Source organism: Camelus bactrianus, chromosome 2, assembly GCF_048773025.1.
Source record: "Camelus bactrianus isolate YW-2024 breed Bactrian camel chromosome 2, ASM4877302v1, whole genome shotgun sequence".
NCBI lineage: Eukaryota > Metazoa > Chordata > Mammalia > Artiodactyla > Camelidae > Camelus > Camelus bactrianus.
This window is the reverse complement of record NC_133540.1, coordinates 102286325-102309897: the sequence shown is the minus strand read 5'-3', so window position 1 is coordinate 102309897 and position 23573 is coordinate 102286325. Positions and strand designations below refer to the sequence as shown.

The window sequence follows — 23573 nt, the reverse complement described above, 5'->3', positions numbered from 1 at the left end:
GAGGATATTATAGTAAGTGAAACATGCTAGTTACAGAAGGACAAAGGCTGCATGATTCCATTTATATGAAGTTTCTAAAGTAGTCACATTCTTGACACAGAATACAGAATGGCGATTGCCAGGGACTGGAGGAGGCCCTGGGAATAGGGAGTTGTTGTTCATGGGGAGAGTTTCAATGATACAAGATGATGGAGTTCTAGAAACCTGCTGCACAATAAAGTACACAGAGTTAACAATACTGCACTGCAGACTTTAAGATTTGTTAAGAGAGTAGATTTCATGTTATTTTTTTGCCACAATAAAAAGAAAGAAATGCAAAGGGGTACAGCTACTGTGAAAAAGTTTGCCAAAGTTCTTACAACATTAAACAGTATGATCCAGCAATCCCATTCTGAGGTATTGCTCAGTTAATTCGAAAACTTATGTCCACATAAAAACCTGCCTGTGCATGGTTGCAGCAGCTTTATTCATAATTGCCAAAAAATGAAAACTACAAACTTCCTTCAATGGGTGAGTAAACTGTGGTACATCTATACAATGAACTATTACTCCAAGAGAAAATAGAAATGAGTTATCAAGATGAAAACACATGGAAGAAATGCACACTGCTAAGTGAAAGAAGCCATTCTGAAAAGATGTCTCACTACATGATCCCAATTATAGGACATTCTGGAAAAGGCAAAACTCTAAAGACATTAAGAAGAATCACTAGTTGTCTGGGCAATAGAGGAATGTGGGAGGGATGAAAAAGTAAAGCCCAGGGGATTTTAGCATGTTAAACTATTCTGTAAAGTCAATACATGTGTTCACAACTTCAGGAGTTTCCCAAGTGTCATCTGAAACCAGCCCCTGGGCAAGCAGAGACTGAAGAAAGAGGGGAACCATCCCAGATGGGTCGGTGGCAGTTTTAATAAATAAGCAAGGGAATTTACCAGGCTTGTCTTGGGTGGCTGCAAGACGAGTAGATCTCTGCACTGACCCACCCAAATCTTAAAAGTTTACATAGAAGTCTCAACTGGGATAAGACAGTCTTAATACCATAATCAACATCTCAAGGCAGTATCCTTGGGGCAGTTTCTGGAAGGGGGATGCACATTCCAAGGACAGGGGCAGGGGTGAGGAAGGAGACTGTTGTCCGGGTCCAGCTTACAGGCCAACAGGTGGTCACATCCTCTCGATGACCTGCCCCAACTACGCAACATGAAGCATCTGTCAAAACTCAGAACCGTTCAACACAAAAAGTAAACCTTAATGTATGCAAATTTAAATTTAGGAAGTTGGAGGATCCCAGCAAGGAAGACAGACTATTGCAAAAAAAATCTAACTGTATTACAAATGTATAAAACAACCTCACTAAGGGAGTAGGGCAGGGGCGGGGAGTGTAATTTGGAAGTAATTTGGAAATGAGTGGAGTCTGTAAGACTAAAGGCAAAAGGAACTGCACATAAACACTTCCTAGGAGATAAAGTTGTTTTCCCCACTGGGGTACAGATTAGCAATCTGGATACTGCTATAGACAACCTGGAAATGAACAATTAAGTAAATGGCTGGTGGCTACTGGGAGTCAGGTTTCTCACCGCTGAAATGTGTACATATAAGGGAGGGTAGCAGGCTAGAATGCTCCCTGTGGTGATGGATTACAGTTGGAGACGTTGGGATGAGCTCATGTGCAGCTGAATATAGACAGATGATTATATAAAGAAATATTTATAGCTGTGTGTATATACACAGGTTAGCTAACATGCATACATATCTCTTCATTCTGCCAGCCGAGAGGGCCCAAAAGAAACAACATCACAGGAGCAGTGCGCACAGCTAGCTTGGTTCTAACACCATTCTTCAATAAACCGAACCAGGGCTTCCTGAAGAAATGGTTGATTCTAGGACTGGGCAGGAAATAGAGAAAATGAGCATGGGGCATCTTGTATTGCCAGAAAGCTAAGGAGATAACATAAAATAAATAAAACCCCTCTCCACTGACAGGGGTATGTCACAGGGATAAAGGAGCCAAGGGAAAGAGCTTCAAATGGCCAAAGCTGGAGCAATCTGAGTAATAAAATAAGTAGTACTGGACTGTAACCAAAAGTATAAAGTAAATATCCATGAGCCCACACTACATAAATAAATGATTAAATTAACAAATAGGAGAAAAGAGACAAAACTGAGTAGAAGAATTCCAAAAGTTTTAGGTAACTATTCTGACTTCAAGGAGTTGGGGGGCCCAATTCCTTAAGTTTGGGTTACACATAATGACTCCCTTCCAAAGAGGATCATAAGGCAGGAGAGAAAAATAAGTAACTTTATAATGAAAATACCTGACCCACACTACCTCAGCCAGGTGATCAAGGTCAATGTCAAGTCATAAATCTCGTTAATAGTATGTAGCCTTGATAGGATGTGACGTAAATGGCACTTTACCTCTGTGACTTCCTCCCCCAACCTGTAACCCCAGTGTACACATGAGAAAAACATTAAATTCCAGTAGAGAGGTATCCTGCAAAATATCTCACCTACATTCCTCAAACTGTCAAGGTCATCAAAAACAAGGGAAGTATGGGAAAATATCATAGCAAGAAAAGCCTCAGGAGACATGACAGCTAAGTATAAAATGGAATCCTAGAACAGAAAAGGACATTAAGTAAAAATTTAGAAATCTGAATAAACCATGGAATTTAGTTAATAATAATATATGGATATTAGTTCATTAATTATAACAAATGTACCACACTAATATGTTAGTAACAGTGGTAACTGGACATGGGGTAGATGAGATCTCTGTGCACTATCTGCTTGATTTTTCTGTGTATCTAAAACTGCCCTAAAAAAGAAAAAGAAAAAAGACAAGCCATACACTGGGAGAAAATAAATACTTTCAAAGCATATATGTGATAAAACTTGTACCTAGGCTATCCAAAAAACTCTCGAAACTCAAAAATAAAATAACCCAATTTAAAAATCAGCAACAGATCTAAACAGCATTTCACCAAAGCAGATATACAGATGGCAAATGAGCATATAAAAAGATGCTCAACATCATTCCGTCATCAAGGAAATGAATATTATTAAAACCACAATGAGATGCCACTACACACCAATTAGAATAGCTGAAATTAAAAAGATTGACCATACCAAGCGCTGGCAAGGAATCATGGAGCTGGAACTCTTAGACTGTGGTATGGAATGTAAAATGATAAAATCACTTTGGAAAACAGTTTGGCAGTTACTTAAAAAGACACACATACACCTGACATACAATCAAGCCATTTCACTCCTAAGAGTCTCTTTTCAAAAAAAAAGTGTAAATCCATACAAAGACATAGATAAGAATGTTCAAAGCATTTTGTGTACTGTAATAGCCAAAACTTTTAAACAACTAAAACATCCATTAACAGATGAACAGATAAACAAATGATGGTAGAATTCTACAACAGATTACTTCTCAATAATAAAAAGGAATGAGCTGATACATGCATGCAGCAACGTGGATGATCTCAAATACCACTGAGAGAAGCCAGATCACAGAAGGACATATTGTATGATTCCATTTATATGAAACTCCCCCAAATGTGAACTAATCTGCAGTGGCAGGAAGCAGATCAGTGGCTGTCTTGGGGGGAAAGAGATTACAGAAAAAAAGGACACTTTCAGGAGTGACTGGGGGTTCACCATCTTGGTTGAGGTGATGCTTTCATGGGTGTGTATATGTCAAAACTTATCAGACTGCCCACTTTAAATATGTGCATTTTACAGTATATCAGTCAGATTTCAATAAAGCATTTACATATGCTAATACAGTGACAATACAGTGAGAGAAGGACCAAGCGGAGTACGATTTTTCCCTTCTCAAAGGAAGGTCTGCATGGAGGGTTGAAATTCAGAAGGACCCTAGATCGGTATTACTGAAAGCGCTTGTCTACAAACTGTTCAGGAACTTGCATAAGGAGGAAAATCAAGTACCACCCTAAGCACACTGGTTAGTTCAGCTGATTTTTTTTCTCAGAGCCAAAATTTCTCAATGAAGAAAGCAGCGTATTGATGAATATTCCGGCACAGGCTCATCTCATCACCAAGCTGTAACAGTTCACAGAGCGGCACTGTCTACAGACACATTTTGAGCAGTACCATCTAGATCACACACACATTTACTGATCTCGCTAAGCCTATCCTCATCTGCACGATGAGAATACTAGTCACTGTCCTGGACACCTCGAATAATGGTCTGACGCTCTGAGTGATAAAGCTTGCGAACAGTAGGTACCAATGATGTACTACTGCATTATGGAGAAAATCATCTGAAACAAAGTAATATATAAAAATAAAATAATATTTTTATTTGCTCAGAATGCTTGTTTTTAAAGTGAACTGAAACTAAAAAAGGTTTGTTTTCCAATGAAGTTGTTAACATTCAAAACTGTTCAATATTAAGAGTTCATAACAAAAATGGACCTATAGATAGTCATAGCTGATATTTGAATAGTTAATGCCTATTATTAATGGTTAATGCCTAAGGCCTAATAACATGTATTTTTTTTATCAGATCACGCTCTCTGGACCAGACACAAAAATACAGAAGGAACAGTGTTATTTTTGTTTTTTCCCATGTTCTAGTAAAAGACTTTAGTTACTAGAATTCTTAAACTCAAAACTGTTCACACATTTAGTTATTTTTTTCTTGTTCATGTCTGAAGAGCTTCTCTGAGAAATTTTACATTTTATAATCTTTCCTCTGAAATATGAGAAAGACATGGAATCTCCTGAGTTATATATGCAGGTTATACATTCTTGAAAAGTTATTTTTTAAAAATATCGCAAATTAATCATATATATCCATAATAAACATCCTTGCTATTCACATACTTCTCTAAGCAACATTCAAATATATTTTGTGCTTGTATGCTTACAATACTTTAGAGCCTATTTTTAGCTTTCAATAAAATTGTGTATCTATAAAGATTTCTCAAATATTTAATAAATGAAGCAAAACAGTCATTATGAAAATATAAACTGCTACGATAGCCTTTTCATCTCTCACGTTCTTATGCATTTCTTGTCAACCATATAATTTCCTGTTCTTTAGGGAAGCTGATGAATTGTTGTCTTTGTAAACTCAAAACTGCTGGTTTCTCAGCGTGCCATCACAATACAGAGCAGGTTTTCTGAACTCGTAGTCTTCACTGTGCCATATCGATCACAACAGCAGAATCTGGTAACGTTGGTATCCATCATTTCCAGTTATTTCAACTGCAAGACCACCTTAAAACACAAGGAGCAGAAGGGAGGGAATCAGGTTATACCAGAATGATGTCAGTATCTGAATTCTCTGACGGAGGGTCTGGAGAACTGACAACAAGTACAATGCAGAGTAACTGAAGGCACAGGCCCGCCAGAACCCACGGTGAGAGCTCATCTGACATTTACGCCAGGCTCTGCCGCACAGCCCTTCAGACATGGAGCCCCATCCGGAGGCAAGCCAGGCTACCAGTCTGTTATTGGGCATGTGGACCAGTCATCGAGGGGCCATGATGGCAGAGGAACTGCAGAGTATGGAGGGAAGCTGAGGTATACCAGGGTTTCAAGATGATCAAGCCAGGAAGATGGGTTAGTGGCAAAAGAGGTTGTAAGAATAACTGACTTTAATCCTCGAGACTCGATCACGAGAGAGAGAACTCTCAGCAACAGTGAAAGGAACATACATAACGTAGACAATTATTTTTATGTCTTCCTCACAGAAGCACTTCCTATTGCTTATTATTTTTCTCATTAGTTAAACACTCAGAATGGTCACTGTCATTTAGCCATTCCTTTAGTCCTTCAATAGTTCTACTCTGTCTCAATCTGATTTTGTCATAATAACTACAAGCCATATTTTGTCTCCCATACTTAAAGAAATTTTCTGCTATTTGCCCAGTTAAAACAAGACAATCTTCTCTTCAAAATCATAACTGCTTTTAACCATTAAATCCCTTCAGAATCAACTAATTTCACAGCCCCAAGTTAAAAATTCTATGTTTTGTAGCATTAATGAGTACTGAAGCAAAACAAATCTGGCTGTTATTCTTGCAAAAATAATTACTTGGTAAATTATGTTCTATTAGTGTAAATTAAAATTACAATTTCTAATTAATTTAATATCTAAAACTAGAGATGCAGAACATATCAACAAAGTATTTTCTGTGCTTGACATAAAATACCAGGAACAAAAAAAACATTAAACACGAATGATTAGTTTTCTTATATAGCTCTAACGGTATCAGTTAAAACTTAAACATTTTAAACCCTACAACAAAATTAAAGCAAATACCTTATTAGCTGCTTCCAAGGAATTTATTAGATTCTGCAGCTCTTCTTTACTCATTTCAACGGAATATGGTTTGACTTCACCATTTTCTTTTACATCTAGATGAAGGTTTAAAAGTGGCATTTGTAATGTAGCAATCTTGTCACTAGAAAGTGCAAGCTGTTTAAAATGAGGAAAACGGTAATTAACAAGTAGTTTTCAAAAGGACTATATTAAATATGCATCAGAGCTTATGAACAACACATTAAAAAAAAAGAGTACTCCTGTTTGCTGTCAAGTACACGGAAATGCAGGAGAAATAAAAGAAATTAAACCCATGCCAAATCAGCATATATCTGAAGAACAGAAAGAGAAAAGAGAGTGAATAAAAGAAGGCAAGTAGGTTAAGGAAAAAAGACAACTGGTCAGGACTTTGTGGTAGGAGCAGGAATCTCGAGCAGAGTTATGACTGTAAAGTACTAAATGGGCCCAATACATCAAGAAGCAGAGAATTCTTAAAGAAGTGTAAAGATACCAAGAGTATGAAACTCTATGCACAAAGATAAGACTAAAAACACTGCTTAGTCTCAGAAATTAAGATGCTAAAACCATGGGCAGCTAACTATCTACTTAACTACTGAGAAATGCTATCAAGATTCCATCTTCGATTAGAGCCACTCAACAAAAACGTTCGACGTTTTTACCTCTTCTATTTTCTGTCCAAAGAAAGTATCCTAGAGGAAATAGAAGAACCAAATGTTTATGATACTAGAGTTTTTTGAAACAAGCATCATAGCTTCACTGGCAGATGGCAAAGAGAAACTCAATTTTCCTGGAATCTGAGCCAGTACTTCCCACTATAACTGAATTTTGGAGTGCTACCACCTGCAAAAATTTACTTGGGCAATGGTAAGGGACTCCTTCCCTAACAACCAACCTCAAAGGATCTCCCTTACAGTTCATACACTATGGGATCAAACACACCCTCATATCTCTCCTTCATCCTCTCTCCAAAATACAGGACTTATGACATCTGAGATTTGAAAGTATCACCCTCAGGTTGTCTACCTCATGAATAATTCTCAATATTTCCAATAAGTGGTTTCTACAGCCTACTCAGCCTACACCAGCAATGAGGAGGAGTGTGCTAACCCCCAAAACAGGTTAAAATAATTTTCAGATATTCATAGCGGTTATTAAATAAGTGTTCCCTAGGTTGAGTTCAAACCCATCTAATTGCAAATTATATACCTGAGCCTTTGTCCTACCCACCAAAGCCACAGAACACAGATCTATTCCTTCATCCACATGTCTTTCAGTCCTCCTTCAATGACATAAAACTTCAGTTAATTAAATTGATTATCACTGTAATGTTTTTATACATGGTTGGGATGTCTACAGTGTACTTACTTGATGCCCAAGTTAATGCAAAAGACAAAGTTTTAATCATCTTTGACACTTAAGGAAAATGTATTCTCAAAAATAACAGAAATTTTAGATATGTAATATTATAAAAAATAAATCTTTCTATTCAAAAAATGAAATTAAATAACATAAATACTCATAAATAAGCATATTCTCACCTTTAACTGCCAATCAAAATCCTGCAGCTGTGCAGAGGAAATATCAACTATTTCTTCTAACAGAGCCTGCTTGATTTCATCTTTCCTACTTTTTAAGCATTTCATGATAGCTTCTTGATGAGATGAATTCAACTGATTCAACTGCTGAGATATCTATGAAAAGAAAAATAAACAGAAAATATGTGAAAGGGCCTTTCTGTTTAAAAAGTTTAAAAGCTATGGAACTGGCTGGAAGCCCAAGGATAGGAAAGAGAACTTTATCAACTATGATGGAATACTACTCAGCCATAAATAAGAATAAAATATATGTATGTTCATGTATAATTGAAAATTCGTGCTCTACACTGGAATTTGACACAACATTGTAAAATGACTATAACTCAATAAAAAATGTTAAAAAAAAAAAGAATAAAATAATGCCATTTGCAGCAACATGGATGGACCTGGAGATTGTCATAGTAAGTGAAGAAAGACAGAAAGAGAAAGAAAAATACCATATGGTATCACTTATATGTGGAATCTAGATATGGTTACTGGGGGGGAGGGGGGAAGAAGGGATAAATTGGGAGTTTGAGATTTGCAGATACTAATATATGTAAAATAGGTAAGTTCATACTGTATAGCACAGGGAACTATATTCAATATCTTGTAGTAAATTGTGGTGAAAAAGAATATGAAAACAAATATATGTATATTCATGTATGACTGAAGCACTGTGCTGTGCACCAGAAATTGACACATTATAAACTGAATATACATCAATAAAAATATATATACATCAAAAAAAAAATTTCAGGACTTCTATTCAACAAAAGACCCATTAAGAAACAAACAGCAAACATAAAAGGAGACATTTAAAATACATATACCTAAGAACATGTATTTAGAATATCATCCAAATCAAAATGACATACATAACTCCATTTTTTTTTCAAGTGGGCAACCTACACAAACATGCCCAAATGATTTTTGACAAAGGTACAAAAGCAATTCAACGGAAGGACACTCCCTGACCCTGTAATCTCACTTCAAGATGTCTATCCTAGAAAAGCCGGCCCAAGTGTGTACAATTAGACACACACAAAATGTCTATAGCAGCACTATTCATAATAATGAAAGAGGTAATAACTCAACTGTTCATCAGTGGGAGGATGGAAAAAATAAGTCCCACTAATTTCTATCATCAAATACTGCAAGGGGTATTTAAAATACATAAACCAAATCTACATTTATCAACATTGATAAATCTAAAACACGATGTTGTGGGAAAAAAAGACAAACGGATACCTATGTTACCATTTACAACTTACACATTTAAACAGCTCCAATAATTGTATATATTGCTGAAAGATGTAAACATTCATACAATATAGGATACAAAACATGCACACAACTTCATGAGTGGTAATCTCCAGGGGAGGGTGAGATTTACGTATTATCTGTAATGCCTTGTTTCTTCTAAAACACACACACAGACATTAAATACACAAAGTAAAATGTTAACAAACTGTTTAATTGCAGTAACGGGAATATAGGTGACGGTTATATAACTTCTGGTTTTCTTCCATATGATTTAAATGTTTCACAATTAAAAAAAAAAACAAAACAAAACTACAAAACCGCAGAACTTCCACAGATTTTCCACTTACTCACAATTATGAGGTTTTTATTGTTATCTATTGTATGTTTACTGATGATGGCCCTTGTATTACACAGTGCCCTAAACACCAATTTATTAAAAAATCTGAACATGAATTATTATTTATTACAAGGTAGAGAAATTTGGAGTGAAGTTACCTCTTCATCAGATAAATTTTTACCAACTGCAGCTTTGAAAAATTTGGTAATATCTTCTAGAACGTGCATCCATTCTGTTGAATCCCAAACATTCTGATAATTCTGATAGAGAGGATAAGTTCGGCCACAAATGCCATCAATTATTTTGTGAAGAAGCTAGAGAGAAAAAAGGAAATAAATGTAATTATAAGTAAAATTATAAAACAGATTTATCTCCTTCATAGCAAATAAATGTTGGGAGAAGTTCACGTTATCTGCAGAAGCAGCTGAGGTTGAAATGCAACTATCTTTAACATTATTTTATTAATTAAAAAGCTTCATCAAAGGAGGAAAAAAACAGCCATTCTATAATTTTTTCCATCTTCAGAAGCTAAAATAATTTTATAGATACATGTTGTTTCTCTAATGTTCCTGAAAGGAAAGTGGTGGGTACAAAAGTTTCTCCTTGGGATTCCTTACACGTCTATTTATACCAATAACCAAAAAAACAAGGTATGACTCTAAAAATCCTTTAACTACGGATCTACAAACCCCTTCTCTCCGTTTTCCACAACTTATTTCTTTTGCTCCCCTCCAAGAAAGCCCTCAGTGCCTTTCTTTTTCTTTTTTACATTCCTTTCCCTCTACCCTAACTTAATGCCTGCAGCGGAAATCCTAACATAAACATTACTGAACACAGTGATTAAGACTGTGGGTTTTGGGACAAAACTGACTAGTCTGAATCTTATTTCCACTATTTATTAGTTTTGCCAAGTTATTTAAACATTCTGTGCCCATTCCTCATGTGTAAAATGAGGACAGCCTCTATCCCCACAATGCTGTTGTAAGGACTGAATAAGAATACATGCAAATCACGTGGCGCATTCTTGGCATTAAACATCGCCTGCCATTGTTATCATTTTTCTTCTTCTTACTGTTATTATTATCATCACTATTACTACTACCACTACCGGTCCTATGTTCCATGCCTATAACATCTATTAACCAAGTACCTACTATACCAGCGCTGTTCTAGGCAAACAATAAATACGGTTTTCTTTCTGAAGAGATATTTGTGTCTTGTAAGAAGAATATTTGAACCCGAACAACTTGGAAATGCATTTAAGCAGCAAGTCTTCCAACTCTTTTCTCCTGGATCACATCCCAGTCCATTTTAAATAACTCTTTCTCAATAACACCGCACATATTGGAACAGAGGTGAGCAACTGGTAACCCTACTTCCAAATGATGGCTAATGCACTAGATGAACAGAATTTTTATTTACCATAAACCAACCAACATCCTCAATTTGAAATTCATTCAGCATTCCCTACATACATTTTACCTTATCCCAACCTGTCTCCCATGCTAAAGCAAAACCCAGAACTCAAACTGAAAAATAAGAGTGCTATCTTTTTGGAATATAATTTTTTTTAATTCATTCACAAATATGTAATGAGCACTTCATTCCAGTTAGTAAATAAGGCAATGTAAACACAGAGAAAACATAACAAGAATGGCTACCGTTTATAGAGCCCAAACTGTGTACCAAACCCTGCGCTGATCTTCACTGTGATTTTGTGAAGTGAGCCCTGTTATTACCTCCATTTTACAAGTGAGGAAACTGAGGACAAATAAGATAAGGTCCTACCATATCAGAGCCTTAGTCCATCAGAGAAAACCAGTTACCAATAAATAAATGCGATTTAGGATGACAGGAGATACAATGCAAGTCTACTGAAGGTACAAAGGAGCACCGAAGAAGGAGGGACAAGCATGTCCTACAGGATGAGTAGCTGGCTGGTCGAACAGGAAAAGGGCATTTCTAGTAGCAGCTGCATATACCTAGGATGAAAGTGTAACACCACATGGCGCAATTTGGGGGATGACAGGATACAAGACTGGACAGCTGGTAGAGGCCAAACCGTAAAGGGCCTTGTACACAACGCAAAAAAAGCCTAGACTTTAATCTGTGTTTGTTCAACAGGGAAGCAGCTTATTCATATATTTGCATTATTTTTCCATAAATCTGCCTACAGGTTGGGAGCCATAAGGAGAGAAAAGAGAAAAAGAGGGTGAGCCTAAAGGCCCCCATCTTCAGTTTACTAGCAAGAGATTATGGGGAGCTAAACTGTTGAGGACACTCAAGCTGGAGGCAGGAGAGAGGCAAAGAAGATGTGGAAAGGAGGGCCCAGGATGATACTCAATTTCAGGTTGAGTGACTGGGTAAGTGGCTGTGTCACAACCAAAAATGAAGCTACAACCACAGAAGGAGTAAGTCAGGGAGAAAGATGAGTAGCTTGGTTCAGGACTTACTAAATTTAAGGTAACTGTGGTGTATCTAACCAGAGGCCTGACCCTCAGGGAAGAGATTTTTGGCTGGATCCAGAGATGTAGGAGCTATGTACATACATGACAGTAAAGGCGATGGGCCTTGTGTAAATAGTACGTAGGGAGGCTGAAGACAGGAGCAGAAAGCTAATACAAGACTCACAATCAACAGATCTGCACATCTGTACCCACTCTGCCACTTACTAGTTTGATAACTTTGGGTAAGTTACCCAAACCCTCCACTGACTTTTCAGCTTCCTCATCTGTAAAATGAGAGAAAAGGTTTAAGATGGTTTTTCTTGATACGGGTTGGATCAAGTTTAAGGGTCAACTAAGTTTATTCATCTCCCCACTACTATCCCAACTGTAAATGGAACAGGGTGAGAAAGGTAGAAATTTGGGTCTTATAAAAGCTGCCTACCTCTCTACATTATGTAGGCTAAGCCATCACCCTCAACCTTCACCCACTGTAAACAGAACAGAACAGAGACTTAAAGCTAAGTATCATTGACACTGAAGGCCAGCCCACCATAACTTGGGATGCAGATATCCGCCCCAACGATAAAGCTGAGTTTAGTAAACACTAATTGATTCCTTCTTTCAGCAAACACTAATTAAGAACCCACCTTGACCCAGACAGAACTCTCAAGAACTGGGGGCATAAGACAAAGAATCTACCCTGAAGGAGCTCAGAGTAAGAGGACCAGAAGCAAGAGGACCAGTTAAAAAGTTGTGTTCAAGGAAGACTTAATCAGGCCTGAATTGCTGGGGAATAGAAGAGGTGCGAGTAAACATATTAATATATTAATTACAATACAAAGTGTTAGTCAATAGTCTCAAGTCAGAGGGCAAACAACCACAGCTTCCAGCGCTCAGGCTGAAACTCAATTTTGCATACACTGTTTCCTTTCAGAGGTTCGCAAATTTCCTTCTGGTCTAATACTTGGGGCACTAAGGTGTTTTGTTTTTTTAATTTAAAGTTCAAGGAAGAAAAAACACTTCTCAGATTTTCCTCTCATAGCAACCACTGAGTTTTCTTCCTTTCACAGCTCACAGTCAAAATTTCATTATACGTACTCATTGTCTCCGCATTTCTCTCCTCTTTCAAACTAAAATTTTGCTGCTGCCAAAACCAATACTTTAAACTGCCAGGGCCTTAGGCATTAAGGCTAAACACAGGAGCACGGCACACAGACTCCAGCCACCTGACTTCTGTTCACCTGTCTAGCAGTCTCCCTGATCTGCTTCTCTGAATTTCAGCCTCTAAGACAGCAGAGCCCCCCTGGGGCTGGCTTTCTTCCTCTAGCCTTCATAGCTGCTATTTCTCAGCCTGAAACTCTTCCCTCTAACCTGTCTGATTCCTACTCATCTTTCAGGACCCAATCTAGAAATCTAAGTAGCTCCTCTGCAAAACCTCCCCTTGCCGCTTTACATCTGGGTTGCTCTCTCTCCCATAAACTTATCATGGATACCTCAGTTTGGTTTCCTTATTAGATGACGAGGTCCACCAGGCTACAGGCTGTCTCCTTACCACATCAGGGCATCCAGCATAGTAGACTTCAAAGAAATGTTGGCTGGACAAACGAGTAAGGCCGCTTTTTCCAGATCCTCATAAACCCAGGTTCCTTCTTAGACTGAAGGTGCCCATGTACATGTCACTTCTTGAGGTACGGTCCACCTCGGACCACCCCACCTAAGGTAAGTCTCCTAGTTTTTGGCAGCACTTACCAGTTTTTTTCTGTCGCCCTCAAGGGGGTAGAGTATGCCTCTCTAGGTCACTAAGGTATCCCTAGCACGTAGCACTGTGCCTGGTGCATAGGGAGCATTCGGGAGGTTTGTGTTGAATGAATGAATGAATGAAACACATGAGAGCCTGCAAACCACCGCCTCCACGTTGCAAACTTTCAAAGACTACGTGGCGACTCCGCCCCCCGAGTCCGGGTTCCTGGGTCACCCGGCAGCTCGCGGGACAGGATGGGCGGCCCCCACCCGCGTGCGGGCGCGGCCCGGCGGGTGTCTGCGCGCAGAGCCCCTGGAGGGTCATCCTAAGCCGGTGCGTGGGGGTGGCGCACCAAGCCTCAGCCTCTTTAGCTCCTGAGTAGAAAGCAGGGGGCGGGCCACTCGAAATCACACCCCTTCCCCCTCCCTTCTCTGGGCGGCGGGCACGATCCCCCCTAAAGGCCGTCAGGGAGCCCGGCCCGCGCCTCCGCGCCTTGCGCGCTCCTCACCTGCAGACCCAGCTCCGCAGGAAGCTTCTGCAGCCGCCACAAGGGCGTCCCTTCTTCCGGCTCCATTCCTGTGTGAAGCTGGAGGCTGGCTCACATGACAAGCCCTGACGTCTCCTCTGGCGCCGCGGCTCGCCCACGTGACTCCCTCCCGCCGGGCGTGGGAGGGTGTGGAGACGCGAGAGCCCTGGTGCGCGTGCGCAGAGACGGAGCTCTGGCTGGCCCTGTAACTAAGGAATCCTTTCTGCCTGTTGCGACGTTGCTTGAACGCCCTTATCGGTTAGTTGAAGGCACGTTCGCAGATCTCTCAAAGCAGTTGGCAGCTTTGTTCAGAGTTCTAGCGAACTTTATTTGCACTCTTTAGAAAGCGGTCTAATAATGGTAACCACATTTTGGGGTGCGCCGGGGCCATTGACCTGAAGGTTTGCTGTAAGTGTCTTACTAAAGTATCCCGATTTGGAAGGCAAATGAGGGTTTTCCATGCGCGACGTTCTTTATGTAGCTTATCCTAAGAAAATATCATTTTCATCCCCATGTCTAAATAACGAGATCAGAGAAGTGACTAGGGTTGTCAGATTTAGCAAATAAAAATACCGGATGCCCAGTTAAATATGAAATTTCAGGTAAGCAACAAATAATATTTTTTATAAGTGTGCCCTAAATATTAAAGGAAACATACTTACACTAAAAAAAATTATTCCTTGTTTATCTGAAATTGTAATTTAACTGGGCGTCTTGTAGTTTATTTGTCAACCCTATAAGTCACTTACCAAAGTTCAGTAAAGAGCACAGCCTGAGGTTTAACAAAATCAGTGAGTCTCTAGAGTGACAGTGTTGGACTAAACCTGAAACCCAAATAGCCTTTCTGTGATTTCTCTCATTATTACAGCTGTTAACTTTAATCAGGCGCTGGCAAATTCAGTAGTGATAAGACAGTCTCTGCCATTCAGGAGTACCTCCAAAGGAGGAGGGTAAATAGCTCAGTGGTGGAGTGTGTGCTTAGCATGCATGAGGTCTTGGGTTCAATCCTCAGTACCCCCGTATAAAAAAAACTAATTACCTGCCCCCCCCAAAAAAGAAGTCTATCCAGAAGCACAATTAGTGGAAGACAGAAACAGAAATTCCAATCTAATCTAAACTTAATAATTAAAGTGGTGCGAATTTTAGTAGCTTAACCTAATATTTATTTCTTGGTTGTATGTATATTGGCTTAATACAGGCATAGGTGGTTAGGTGGCTATTCCCTCTCTCAGACCTCAGAGTTCTGTCTGTTCAGTCTGAGTAGGGAAAGAGATAGTATATGAAAGATTATTAAGGAGATTTTTATCTGATATATCTAGAAATAGTGAACATCACTTCTACCCATTATCATCAGCTGGAACCCAGTTTCATGGCAGCACCTAACTGTAAAGGAATCTTGAAAATATAGTTTAGCTGGGTGCCCAAGAGGAAAAAGAAACAAGGTTTGGTAAACACACAGTTATCTCTACCACAATCGTGCTTTTTAAAAGACAACTGAGAATTTCTAATAGGAGATACATCAACACTGTTAACAATCATTCTCTTTCACATTGTCATATTGAACAATCATGCTTGGTAGTTTACTATTAAGGTAAAATATAAAACCAGGTTCCAACTAGCATCTTGTACCTGAATCAAATTAATATTGATTCCAGTTTGTATGAAGAGGAGGATCTGAGAGGTTAGTAACCCAATCAGTCTCTTTTTGTGTTATCGTCACAATCAGGTTAAAGTCTATGGTTCTACAAGCTATATCTCAGAGAAATCAAGGAGGTGAAACTGGCTGGCTAGCTGGCTATGGGTTATACTAATTTAGAATTATTACAGGGAAAGGTCCAGTCTTCAGTTTTTGGGGGGTCCCCAGACTCTATTTTGTCATTTCACTTGGAAAATATTGATTCACTCTAACCGAACTCTCAAGGAACTGATTGATAAACCAGAACATCACACAGTAGGAATTGCTTCTCCTTTGTGTATTCTTTTGAAGAAAAACTTTGTTTCTTTGATTCTCCTTTTTGCTAAATGTCATACCCTTAAAATTGCTTCTTACAGGCTCCTGGCCAAGATTTAGGAAATACTATGTTCCAGAGAGTTACTCTGGGGATTTTTAGTCCCCATCATTGTGAGTCAAGTCTTACTAGTTAATTAAAAATGATAACCTTCTTTTGTCCCTAAATTCTGGGATCCCTACTTTCGCCCATGAACTGACAACATTAGCATCATAATTATAATTTCTTACAAATGTTTGATGAATCAAGAAAAGCAATTAACTCATTATGCAGAGTTGAAGGCATCTTTGAATAAAATAAATTGTCTATAGCTTTCCACATTTATTTCTCAGTTCAGACCTGCTTTTCAGGTTATCCTATGACTTGACGTTGACTAATTTGTACACCTTAACTAGATGTGTTGCAATATAGGTGTACTTAGTGATTTACATTGCAATCTATGTAAAATTATTCCTGTTCATAAATTGAGAGGAAAGGGAGGGCCTTCAAGTTTAAATGAGTTTAATTATTATCTTATAATTATATAGGAAATATTAAAATGTTATGTTTTCATTCCATTGAAAGAAGTTATGGATAGCTAATTTGTGAAGATTTGGGAGATACTGGGTTTTATTTTGTCTGTATAAACTCAGATTTGGCTGCTAGGAAACAGTTTCTTAGAAGTCAATTGGATAAATGTCTCGTTTCATTCTGGTGAATGAACTTAATAAATAGAAGGCCTTTGTTTTTCTTTTTCAGCTTTATATGTAATTAAGAAATGCTTTTAACACTTCCTCATTATGTATTTTCTTTATCAAAAAAATGTTCTTGTAGCTTAAGCCATCAGATTTCTCCTTTAAAGTTGATCTTTGAACCAGACATTTCGATTTTAAAAAGGCAGTAAAGATTGCACATAACAGTTATTCCAGTGTAGCACTAAGGAATACAATATATTAAAAGCTCTGAAATTGTTGTTAAAGTGAAATACTTAAGTGAACTGAAATTTTGGAAATTAGATGTAATGTGTTGCCATGCACACTCTGTCCTTAGGGGTAGCGGTCGTTTAGAATGGCATGCCAAGTGCTCAGTCAGTCTTTCTGATAAAGGTTCTGTGCCTGCAAGGCCTCCCTCTTCTCAGTTGCCACCTCTTTTAAGCACTGTACTGAAAGCCTTCACATCTGTGAGCTGTTAGGATTTTAGCCAGTGGTTCTTAATCAAGACAGCTCATTTAGAGTCACCCCAGAGAATTTTTGAGTGATTGATTTTTCACTTCAAATGTGCTGTACTTTTGCTTTTTTAATAGCTTGGTAACTTACATGCCATAAAATCCTGCCATTTAAAGTACAGTTCCGTGGGGTTTACTAAATGTACACAGTTCTGTGATCATCACCACAATTTAGGTTAAGACTGCTGCCATGGGCCCCCAAAATGTCCCTTCTGCCTGTTTGTAGACAATCATGTGGAAGCTTTCAAAAGAAATAATAATAATAGCCAGAACTCACCCCTAGATCAATAATATCAGAATCTCTTTGTGGGTAAATAGCCAACATTACTTTGTTACAAAACACCCCCAAATGATTTTAATGTAAACTAGTGTTGATATCCAATGATTTGTACAAAACTTAGTAGAAAAGGTGAAGATCTGGAAAGTGTAGACATGACCCCTTACTAACCAAGAGATCTGGTCAACTTAGACCAGCATTGTCTCAACAAGGGCAGCAGCACAGTAACGAAGACTTCTAGAACCTTTAGAGTATGGCGGGGGTTTTGATCACTCTGGTTTTCTTCCTATTGTTTACTTTGCCTAGAATCTTCTCTCCATCCACCTGCAGCTCCTTCCATGAACATTTAGTCAGCCTCGTGAATTCAGACACATTCCCCAAAGAATTTTAATTGCTGCCTCATCTGTGTTTCCATAACTCTTTTAACAAACTTCTGTTCTAGTCTTTATCGCATTACATTGCAGCTGTTTGCTTATATGCTGTTTCTCCCATTGTTCTAAGCAGAGGCCCTGAAACATCCATTTCCTATTCTAGACAATGTCTGGCAGGAAGCAGACTCCCGTAACTGTTTGCTGAATTCAGAAATGGAAGAGGTGATGAAAAAAAGAGAACTATGAAAAGCTTAGGCAGTGATTCAGGTGAACCTTGATGATAAATTAGAATCAACTGAGGAGCTTTTCAAACTCCGTATGACCAGATCACACCCAGACCACGTAAGTCAGAGTCTCTAGGGATGGAACCCAGCGGTATTTTTTGTTCAACACCCCATATGATTCTCCTAATGTGTAGTTGAAATTGAGAACCCTGAGGTTAAAGCCTCAAAGGATGGTCCAGAATTGCCTTCTTGACCAAAACAGCTCTGCCCCATTAACTGAAATACTTAAATATTTACTGTTACTTTGCCTGAAGGGCGCTCAGAAATACTGGTGGATTAACAGCTACCTGTTTAAAATGTATAGAAGGCCCCTAGCAGGCCCAAGAAAGAACATTGGGATTCATATGGTATAAAATCTTAAAGTAATTTATTAAATTATTTTTATTTATTAATTAAATTTAATTATAATTTATTAAATTTAATAAATTACTTTCCTCCTGATATCTCTCTTGAAGAACCATTATGAAAAAGGAGTCTTAACTTGGGTAGGAAATTGAAAGTGTCAAAGCAAAAATTGCATTAAACAATGTTAAAGAGGCCAGGAAGACTTTATTCAAGGCTCTCGCAATAGGAGACCAGAACCCAACTCCACTGAAACAAAGGGCAGGAGAATGTTTAAGTGTGAGAGTGTGAGCGCGAACACAGAACATCTGCACTTGCTCACTGGCTTTACCCAAAGGGAAAGTAAACTTTCTCGTATTTCTTGTGACAAGAGGCAGTTTTACCACTTTGAGCAAGGCACCCACCAAAATGAGGCTCCCCCCTCCACAGAGACTGAGAGAGAGGGTTGCTATCTCTTTGATGATTACATCTCAGAGACAGTTCATAAACTTTTGAGAAAAATATGCCTAAATTGTAAAACTGGCAGGAGACTTTTTTCCAAAAAATGATTTATATCGCAAAGGGAAGGGACAGTAATTGTAAGTACAAATTTTCTAAAGAAAAGGCTCTCTGAAAGCAGAAGTCTGGGCTTAAGTCAGGAGGAAGCCTCTTGAACATTTAGCCAAGTTGGGAAACTTTCAGGCCGTTTTGGTCGAAAGACAAATAAATAGATCATTTTGAAACACGGAGAGTGATAAATAAGCCCAGAAAGGCTGCCCAAGAAACCCCTCAACAAAGAGCTTTCAGCGGCAAAGTTTAGCATGAGGGTATTGGACACTTGGGAGAACCAAAAAGAAAAGCTAGAAAAAGACTTAGGAATTTGGGGAAATAAATTATTTTGCAGTTGTCCCCTCCAGAGCCTGGTTGATACCCAGCAAATGAGAAAGGACACACTCCCTTGGTCACACTCTCCTTCCCGAAGGAGCTCTCAGGTTTCACACCACCTTGGCCTTCAGCTACGCCGGAAAATGCCCACAGCTGCCATCACCAATGGTGATGGTTAATTGTTCATTCAACCTGGTTAATTGTTCTACTGGCTGAGGTCCATGCAAATGTCGCTTCTGTCCCCATATTCTCTTAATATATTATTCCGAGCTTGGTGTGAGAGGAAGAGGAAGCCATAGGGAAGTTCACCCGGCACTTGTTCGGACAGTGTGAGCTGCGGCTTGTTGGGTAGACTTTTGGTTTCATCCCAGAATCAAATGGAGTTTTGTTTCTGTTTTTGTTTTTCATATCCTACTGCTTCTCCCTCCTATGGCTCCCACCACAGATACACACTCTTTTCTGCTTGAGTGTATCAGTTTTTAATCTTTAATCATCTTCACTCAGCATCACCCAAACTCAAGTCTGTGTCTTCAGGTGTATTTTTTTCTGCCAAGTTACTGTTCTTTTCGTTGGCACTTGAAGGTATCATCTCATTTTAGTTAAAACTAAATTTAGATAACTAATAAAAACACTCTATTTTTGTGTTTCTTCCTGGGAAAAATAGATTCTTTTAAAATATTTTTGAAACTCAAGGAATTACAATCCAGTAGGGGAGGTGTGTGGGTTTTTGTTTGTTTGTTTTTTGCTTTTTTGGGGTTTTTTAATGAACCAGTTACCACAATGTAAAGGGCTCCATACTATAGCATTTCATCAATAGAGGAATTATAAATTAAATGAGGCACAATCATATAACAGAATGCTGTATGCTCTTAAAAGAAATGAACTTATTTAATACATCAGTGAGAATAGGTCTAGATTTTTTAAATATAATGTTCAGTTAAAAAAAGATGTCAGATTTGTTGACACACCACCCAAGAGTCATGTACACTAGTAAGAATACAAAATAAAGCAGCGTATATATATATATATATATATATATATATATATATGTGTGTGTATTTTTTTTAAGGATCTGGACATTTACACAACATACACATGTAGCTTCTAGAAATTAGACTTGGAGTAATGCTGAAGGGGACTTTAGTGGTACCTGAAAAAAAAGTGAGATTGGAGTACATAATCGAAAATGGTAACTATAATTAATTCTGAATGGTTGGATAGTGTGTATTTGTTTTATAATCTTTGTACTTTTTTAGATCACTTAAATTTATGAAAAGAAAACAAAGATAAAAGCAAAGATCACATGATAGATCCACGCCAGGAGTTCAGAAGAAGGGAAACTCACCATCAAGGTGATCAGAGACATTCTGGTAAAGGAGTAAGCAGGACTGGGAAGATGGTTGAACATTCATAGGCAGGAATGGATGAACACAGCAATTTGTTTACAAGGAATCATACAAACCAAAAAGGGAGATAATAAAATCCAATGTCAGGATATATCCAAAACTTAGTAAATTTTTAAATCAAAATTTGATGCCAGGAATGAAGAATTTTCTGTAAAGAGTATTATGAGAAATCGTCAGGTCCAGAGTCAAGCAAATGATTTTTCTAAGAGAGCCCTTCTGTCGGCATGGTTGCTAAATTATAGAACAGCACAAAAGGAAACAAGAACTCAGTCAGCTAATTACAGTGTCAGAGGCCAAGCCAACCTTAGAAGGCATCTAATTCAACTTCCTCTTACAGGAGAGGAAACTGAGGCCCTGAGAAGTTAAAATCGCCAGTGGTCCAGCCCAGTACAGACTCTAACATCAACATCATCAGAACACAATTCAGGAAGGCTAATCATGCCTTGACCTTTTTTGATGGTAAAACAGTCATCCACTTGGCAGGCTGGAATGTAAGGAGAATGCAGGGTAGTAATTAGTAATTGTAGGGTATGGTCTAGATAGTAAGGTTTAAGAATTTACAGCAAAACACACTTTTATAAATTCATTTTTGTTAAATCATTTTATTCTAATTTATTCTTTTCATGAAGTCTTTTTTTTTTTAATGAAGTATAGTCCATTTTCACTGTTGTGTTAATTTCTGGTGTACAGCACAGTGATTAATTTATATGTCTGTATATTCCTTTTCATATTCTTTTTCATTATAGGCCATTACAAGGTATTGAATACAGTTCCCTGTGCTATACAGTAGGGCCTTGTTGTTCTAATCTATTTTTAAGCAAAGAAAGGTTATTTTAAAAATCAAAGAGATTTTAGCATAAATTAAACTATGTAAATTGAGAGCATATGAAAGGGTTACATAAGCCCTCGGTCTTGGCATCTATAAAAAAGCTGGTTTAATGGGATGTACGCACCCACAATATTTTTAAGAATTCTTATAAAAGCCCTGTGCCAATGACAGCAAATGGATTTTATGCAAAAATAACCTATCGAGAGACCATGCGAGGGATCGCTCAGGACCTAGCAGGCCTCCATAGCACACTGCACATCATTTGTGCCTTCTTTTATGAAAAGAACATTAAAAAAAAAATCAGACTTTGTAATAGGATTCAGTACCAGGCTCCTTTAGTAATGAACTTCTCTAGGGCTTTTGAAATAAAATTGGACTTAACAATAAACACATCATTTTTAAGAAACATCATTTTGGTGGTAAAGAGACAAATATTTGTCTTGCTCTGCACTCAACTGTGGGTTCAGTAAATGTGTCTCCTCCATGACAGATGGTCCAAATTAGTCTGAACATTAAACATTATAGCCTGGGTGGACTTAAGCAATAACCGTTTTCAGAGTACTCATCAATGCCAGTGTGTGCCCACAGAAGCAGTTTCAGGCCCAGCAAGGGGGTGAGCCCCTTGAGGGTCTAGACAGCCTTCTATTCTGCCTCTCAATTCTGCCTACCTAATCCACAAAGACCTTTGTTAGGATGTTTTCTAGATTCTTCTTTTCAGGTCTCAACCAACCCTTCAGCCAATGCCCTGAACTTCCAACTGGGAGCTTATTAACAACCTTCTGAATCTATTGGGGATAAAATGTGGGCCAGGACCCGGCACGTGACAACAGGAAGGGCCTGCCTATGCCTAGCCAGTCTGTTTTGGTAGTGTTTGTTTGCATATTTGATCCCCTTGCACCCCACAAGGCCCTGGATTTGCATATCTTTCTCTTTAAAGTCTATTTGATTATTGTTTGCTCACAGGGGTTTTCACAGTTGTCTTGGCCAACCTTGGGATCTTGTATCCCAAACTGTAGCCTCAGCATCCAAAAGAAAGGAAGATACTGACTTTGTTTTCATTTTTAATTCATTATTTACAGCTTAAAAGCAATAATAAAAGGAAGACCCATGTACCCACCTGTGATGGTTCATTTTGTGTATTGACATGGCTGGGCCACAGTACCCAGAGATTTGGTCAAACATTAGTCTAGGTGTTTCTACCAGGGTATTTTTTAGATGAGGTTAATTTTAAATTGACCTAATTTGAGGAAAGCAAATTAACCTCCATAATGTGGGTGGGCCTCACTCAATCAGTTGAAAGCCTTAGTAAAGACTGGCCTCCCCAGAGAGAGAGAATTCTGGAAGCCGACTGCCTTTGGACTCAAACTGCAACATCAACCCTTCCCTTCCAGCCTGCGCACCTACCTTGCAGATTTTGGATTTACAGCCCCACAAATATGTGAACCAACTCTAAAATCTTTCCATCTCTCTTTTTGGCTCAATATTTGTTTGTATACATCGAATCGGTTCCATTTCTCTGGAGACTCCTGACTAATACACCACCAGTGAATTTAAGAAACAATAGCACATCCCTGGTACCTTTGAAGTCCACTGTGTGCCCCTCCCTGATTCTGTGGACCTTCTGCTTTGATTTTTCTGGATCATGGAGATACTTGATCAGCAAAATCACTCAGGGAAAAGATTTAGCATTTCACCCAGTAGATGGCAGGAATGCCACTGCATTCAGCATGGAAACTTGTGCTAGGCTTAACGAAGCACCTAAATTAATGGATAA

At 38.4% G+C, this 23573-nt stretch overlaps 1 protein-coding gene across 1 annotated transcript; it reads right to left on the bottom strand.

The window, feature by feature from the left end:
* Positions 1-4310: 4310 nt before the first annotated feature.
* Positions 4311-14344, bottom strand: COMMD8 (COMM domain containing 8). Its single transcript, XM_010962596.3, has 5 exons — positions 14196-14344; positions 9658-9813; positions 7861-8013; positions 6302-6457; positions 4311-5253 (listed from the first exon to the last, which is right to left on the bottom strand). The coding sequence occupies exons 1-5, from the start codon at positions 14259-14261 to the stop codon at positions 5233-5235; spliced, it is 552 nt and encodes a 183-aa protein (XP_010960898.1). The 5' UTR covers positions 14262-14344; the 3' UTR covers positions 4311-5232.
* Between the last annotated feature and the right edge of the window lie 9229 nt (positions 14345-23573).